The 6,596-nt window shown below is 40.3% G+C and overlaps 1 protein-coding gene across 2 annotated transcripts in view; it reads right to left on the reverse strand.

Moving 5' to 3' along the window:
* Positions 1–721: 721 nt before the first annotated feature.
* LOC119573202 (blastula protease 10-like) overlaps positions 722–6,596 on the reverse strand; it is a 10,874-nt gene continuing 4,999 nt past the window's right edge. For both annotated transcript variants that reach the window (XM_037920306.1, XM_037920305.1), the window contains 10 exons: positions 6,506–6,596; positions 6,163–6,366; positions 5,922–6,048; positions 5,655–5,789; positions 5,155–5,238; positions 2,804–2,933; positions 2,177–2,666; positions 1,974–2,086; positions 1,326–1,557; positions 722–1,217 (listed from right to left, as the gene is read on the reverse strand). The exon at positions 6,506–6,596 is cut by the window's right edge and continues 106 nt beyond it. In XM_037920306.1, the coding sequence (XP_037776234.1) occupies positions 972–1,217; positions 1,326–1,557; positions 1,974–2,086; positions 2,177–2,666; positions 2,804–2,933; positions 5,155–5,238; positions 5,655–5,789; positions 5,922–6,048; positions 6,163–6,366; positions 6,506–6,596 (1,852 nt within the window). In that variant the 3' untranslated portion in view covers positions 722–971. The remainder of the gene's footprint in view (positions 1,218–1,325; positions 1,558–1,973; positions 2,087–2,176; positions 2,667–2,803; positions 2,934–5,154; positions 5,239–5,654; positions 5,790–5,921; positions 6,049–6,162; positions 6,367–6,505) is intronic.

The following is a 6,596-nucleotide window of genomic DNA, read 5'->3' on the forward strand; positions in this document are numbered from 1 at the left end:
TTTGTCTTTGGTTCTCGTTTCTGACCATCTTGCGTGTCTGTCTGCCGAGTCCATTAAACTGAAGAATAGAACAAATCTTGAAAATATTGAAGCAATCCATAGTCATTCATGTGCAAAGGTTCTCTCGATGTCTGTGATTATCTCTGCTGAAGGGTTTTCGCTGTCACCTGTATCTATGTCACACATACGAGATTAGCAATAACAGGCTCAGGTAATTCTTGACAAACATATTGTATTATTCACAGAAGGATCAGTCATCGACTGACACTCTTCTGGGATCTTCCACTGCATGTGTGTGTGTGTGTGTGTGTGTGTGTGTGTGTGTGTGTGTGTGTGTGTGTGTGTGTGTGTGTGTGTGTGTGTGCTTATCCATACACACGTGTCTGTGTGCGTAAATACACATATGTATATATATTTATGTATGTATATTCACATACACACACACACACACACACACACACACACACACACACACACACACACACACACACACACACACACACACACACACACACACACACACACACACACACACACCTGTGTGTGTGTGCATAAGTATAAATGTGTGTGTGTGTTAGTGTGTGTATATGTACATATACATATACATGTGTGTGTGCACAAGTATAAATACATGTGTGTATATGTACATATACATACATGTGTGTGTGTGTGTGTTTGTGGAAATATGAAATGTATAGGTAGGTTATATCAAACAATAAAATAACAGTTATCAGTCCTTTATTTCTCCATAGTATATTCGTGAGAGAAATCCAAGATACTGTCTACATGTACGGAGAGCTGAATGGCAACTTTGTATAAAAAGTTTCTGATGCATACATACAGTGCAGGTATTCCTGTGTGTACGTGGAGCTATACATGCGACTGTACGTGTGGATATGTGATATTGCCCATGTATGTATCAACCTGCAAGTGCCATTATATCAGCACCATCCTCACACTATGCGGCCTTCTTACACAACGGTATATTGCGCAGAGAAGCCCCAAGAGCGCCTACGTCCGCCGGCGAAAGCGACGTTCATCACACGGCCAGACGAGACGACGGTCGCCGTTCTCTGGCCAGCGCAGAGGAGGGAGCTGTTTTCTCGCCAGTAGGTGGCCTGCCCTGACTTGTCTATGGCGATGTAAGAATTAAGGCAATTCCTGTCCCTGAGGCTGATTCTTGTGAATTCCAATTGGATTCTTTTACCTTCGGGGGCCTGAAATGGTTTTATAGATACAGGGAGTGTAAATAAAGCTTTTTTTTTCTCTCTATAAAAGTTGATATCTTCTCTTTATCATAAAAAAGAAGTCCACTGATTCCTTACCACAATCCACCACTCGCAAACTTTATGTTTGGTATATTTTTTCGGGAACCTTGGACTCTCGATGACGTCCATTGCGGAGTTGTCTGTAAGTTCAATGATGCGGTGACATTTACTCTTCTGCCACGTGATACTGATGTTGAATCCGACGTCCGTTATAGAGTTGTCAGTGACAAAGCTGATGTTCAAATTCCTGTTCGGTACCAGAACAGTTCGTTTTTTTGTGCCACAGAGCCTAAAAAAGGAAATACAATACAAAAAAGATATGCGTTTCTTACTATAAAAAGTATAAAAAACAACTGCTACCACTGTACTATAACTGCAAATGTAGTCCCCCTGTTTCTATCTATCCCGTGCGCAACTATCTCCATCATCTAACTCTCTCATATCCGACTGGGCTCACATGTCACCAGCGCTTATACAGACTCCAAAATGGCCATAAAACAGACGTCTGTAAATCTGCCATTTGTAAACATGCTCTTTGCCGGACAATCTTTCACACGTCCCCCTAGATATGACATAAATAACAGTCTGATATTTTGGTCTACTAAAGAAAATATATAAGAACGAAATTACACACTAAAATGAGTGTCTATGTTTATCTGAGAAAACGAAAGCATAGTTAAATGCCTTTGTGTAGTCAGTTCTTACTTTATAGTCCTGCTATAAGGAATCTGAATCTCAATAAAGTCAACGCATCGCTTATGTTTCTTCCGCTGCAATTGCAAAGTGTTGATCTTGAAGCCGGTCATGTATGGAGAATCCTGGAAGATGATATGTTGATTTAAAAACCTGGATTCACATGGGATTAACGGACACACTAAACAGAAACAGAAGACATGACAAATACTCACCGCATGCCCAGTAAGTCCACAGGTGAAGTTGTTAGGGTAGTTCTCGGAGCCGAAGTGTGGTGAGAGCCAAGTTACTCCATCACTGGTAGATAGTATCGAGCAGTTTGGAGCGGGTTGCAGTGTGGTTGGTGCTTGCGTGGTTGGTGGCAAAGTGGTAGGTGCTTGTGTGGTTGGTGACAGAGTGGTAGATGCTTGTGTGGTTGGTGGCAGAGTGGTAGATGATTGTGTGGTTGGTGGCAGAGTGGTAGGTGTTTGTGTGGTTGGTGGAAGTGTAGTAGGTGCTTGTGTGGTTGGTGGCAGAGTGGTTGTTGTTTGTGTGGGTGGAGTAGTTTGTGTTTGAGTATAACCAGGGCTGCAGTTGGGATCATCAACAAAAGTGACATCTGCAGACCAACCAGTCTCGTAATTGCTTCTCGTATAAAACATCAGGATGAGCTCATTGGTAGTTGCGGTGAAGGAGGTCCCCGGGGCAATACTGGTGCCACAGTAGCTGTTGGCAGACATTCAAGTAATGAAATTCTCGAGCTAATATAAGCATATTGGAATCATATTTTAGTAAATTCCTAATGGTAATGTATACTAATAAACTCAGTTCTGGTCACTTTTACGAGGACGAGGAGTTCTTACTAGTTGCCATCGTAACGGTTGTTTGTCCGAATCTCCAGTTTGTCCCAGCAATCTGAGAGCCTGAAGGCACTGAAAGTTACTCTTGGCAGACTGCACTCTGGTGCCAGTATCCATTTGGCACATGTCAGTCCTACAAGAAATAGTCAGAAAAACGAGAACTAAATACTCGCGTTTCATATACTGTTTGTAGTTAACCATATTTTTTTCTTTCTATTTTTCTTTCTGAGCAAGAATTCAAAGTCGCACACTTTTTACTCTTCCACAGAGATCTCAAAATTCATGAAAAGTAAGGTATTTAGTGCACAATTTCCTAATCATATAATTTCTGTGTGTTTTCTGAACATTAAAAAGTGCAGCAGAACCTTTTTTTTATATAGTTGTTTTGGAATAAAGGTTTAAATAAGCAATATTTCTGTTTTCAAAAAAAAAAATGCATCGAATCAGATGGCCTTGTTGTGGCCTACATAATGAGCTATAATATATTTCTTTGGACAGAAAAAAATGTAGACAGGAAATTGTGGACGGTAGCAACTGTTTGGATAAATAAGTGATCAAAGTTTTATTGCACTTGCATATGAAAAACAAAGAGTAAGAACATTACACTTGATGTCATAATCACAGTATTCAGTGCATTCTCATGAAGCAAAATCTTTCAACAAGTTTCGATTTTGAAACAGAAAAGTGAAAAAAATGATGTATGTGAAAAAGCATGGTATTTTCTGGACCATTTGCTGATAACATTTTGGGAGATCGAACTATTCTGCATTTTTTCACATGTAATTACAGGCGATTTTAACTGTTTTGCCAAAATACTTGCTAATCGCCTCGTCAGTGGCGGAAATATAAAGAATTTTAACGAAGGTGCAGGATCTGATTTTGTTCTTATCATTATGTTCGCTTCTTTTTCTCTACGGTTCAGAAGGAAGAATTTATGATACTGATGTTTCACGAGTGAGTTTATTTTGTTTTCTCCACACTCTTAGGGAATACGGGACTACAGTGTTCTACGGAAGAATCCAACTGCAACTCTAGAATTAGAGAGGTAATGCATGTGGTCATATTTACCAGGCAATCAACAGGAGTTCTAGCAACGCAGCAAAAAACACCAATACGTGCAGTGTGATGAGGTAAGACAGAAACCCGCCCACATACCCCCGACAGTCACGTATACCGCATGCCGTGCAGCGAATGCGGTAAATTTACTATGCTCACACAGCTTATCTTGGTTTCGGCACCAGGATTAGCTGACATTGAGATAACCATAGAACTCCCAACGTTATGGCAGTGCATGTAGATGATGCTGGACATTTACCGGACGAGAAGAAAGCAAAACCCATGGAGGATGGAATAAGCAACAAAAAAGAACAAAAAAATAATGGAAGCTACATACGTCGCGACGGAGGATAATGTACTCTTATAAGACAAGTCACGGATATTAAGTGGATCTTCAGCTCATGTCTGATGTGTATATGTGTGTGTGTGTGTGTGTGTGTGCATTATATATAATATATATATATATATATATATTATATATATATATATATTATATATATATATATATGTTTGTGTGTGTGTGTGTGTGTGTGTGTGTGTGTGTGTGTATGTGTGTGTGTGTGTGTGTGTGTGTGTGTGTGTGTGTGTGTGTGTGTGTGTGTGTGTGTGTGTGTGTGTGTGTGTGTGTGTGAGAGAGAGAGAGCAACCGCGCTGTCGCATGTATTTCTGATGATAGATAAACCGGCCAAACACATCTCTTGCTCTGAGATATTAATTTTCATCCATACCCTTTTCTTTATATAAGAAACAACAACTTTTAGAAGGCAGATTTGGTGGGTACTAAATCCTTTAAAATATCGAGGATCGGAGAGCAATATCAGGCGTAGTTCAGATACGACAAATGTGTACAAATACGTAAAATAACCTCTCAGCTGAACATTATTCGCAGAAACAGAATGCAAACTTTTATCGTGATTATTGTTTGTTTGATTTCTTCTCATACTTTATAGCAAGTACAGAATGACAAGTGAATGGCTCCAATATACGTAGACTTATGTAAACTTAATATTTATAAGAATTTTTTTACAAAATATATAATCAACGAAGTATAAATAGCGATTGTTAGAATGGCTGAAAATAACAACTTGACGTCGATACTGAGTGGGTCCTGGCAACGGTAAGAGAGAATTCTCAAGCGTCAGACATGTCACTAAGTCAAATACCTGAAATTACTGAAATCTTGCAGTTTTAGATATTTTTTCTGAGTTTAAAAGTAATTATAAAAATAACACACGTTGTCATTTAGGGATTTTCAAAGTCGTACACTATATGGGATATCAGAGTGGAATGACACTTACCGTAAGGGTAGTAGTTCGGGTAGTTGGGCGAGGTGATGGTGCCTGGGCTTGTGATGAGCATGCTGCAGTTACTGCGTTGCGAAGCTAATGGCAAATGCACAGTACATTTCTATTATTTTAGGGTAAATCCCTCAGGGCAATGCAAAGGGACGGACCAAACTAAAAAAGCTAGTGGGAGTTAAATAGTACCTTCTCATTATATATGTATATAATCATACACACATCTATATGTTTTGAAAACAATTGAAATCAGTAGCTGCACCTTAACCCCCATGCCAAGAAAGGTAATTTTTTTTCGTGGTACTAGCTATTGTAAAGGGATTTCATTCTCGCTTTTGATGGCTTAGTTTTGCTGTAAGTCCGCGTCATTTTTTTCAAACTTCTTATACTTTTTTAGTTTTGTTTGCGGCCATATTAATATGTATTTCAGTACATGTATACATTCATACAACACATTAATGTGTGTGTGTATGCTGAAGAATATATGCTCATGTTCTTACCAAAGTAATCTTGTTCAACTGTATCGCAGGAGGACCCGGATGTTCCCTGAGGACACACGCATGTGCAATTTGCTCCTGTGTAACCACCGTTCTGGCAAGGGTCGCTGATCACCCCACACGCTTGCAACCACTTGTCTGCACAGAAAATGAGCGTGACTTTTGATTACTTCACCAACATTTCCATACCTTTAAATCAAGATCAAGATCAAGAATATGGTTTAAGCGAGACAAAACTGATACCGTAGAGTGATTCGAATGAGAACTAACCGATACAGCGGTACATGAGGTTGGCGAGGTGCATGTCCCTGTGCGAGAGGCCGCTGCGCCGTCCGATCAGTTCTTGGTTGCGCGGGTCTACCGTAGCTATGGTCAGGTGGCCGTTCTTCGAGAAGCCCTGGGAGCAAATGGCTCTTGGGTGGAAGTAGGTGGTGTGATTCAACTTTTTTTTAAAGAAAGCAAGTTCTAGCGTTCTCAATGAAGGTAGAAAATCAGGGAATTAAATACTTACAAATCCGCCATAATGCATAACGCTTGAGTAATCGTATGGAATTCCTTTGCTGTCAACATGGTAAGGCGTTTTCCGATCAAAGTTACTGCCCTTCCCATATATAATGTTCTCCTCGTTGACGTGAATGCTGTCGTTGCGGTCGGGGCGGGATTGCTCGTGGTAGAAGCCGATGGCATGGCCGATTTCGTGGACGACTATGCCGAGCTACGGAAAGGGTGGAGGGGGTACTGAACCACTTGCGTACGAGTGTCATTACGGGAGGATTATTAGTTTGTTTGTTTTTTTTCGTTTTTTTTTCTTGAACCAAAGAACACTGATACACTTGAAATGCATGTAAACTCACGGAAGTGCACCCGCTGTCGATAGAAATGTCTTCACCGGTAGTATATTGTGAGATATACCCAACATATGACCAACAACCACCTTTCTTCTGG

The sequence above is a fragment of the Penaeus monodon genome, chromosome 5 (assembly GCF_015228065.2).
Source record: "Penaeus monodon isolate SGIC_2016 chromosome 5, NSTDA_Pmon_1, whole genome shotgun sequence".
Classification (NCBI taxonomy): domain Eukaryota; kingdom Metazoa; phylum Arthropoda; class Malacostraca; order Decapoda; family Penaeidae; genus Penaeus; species Penaeus monodon.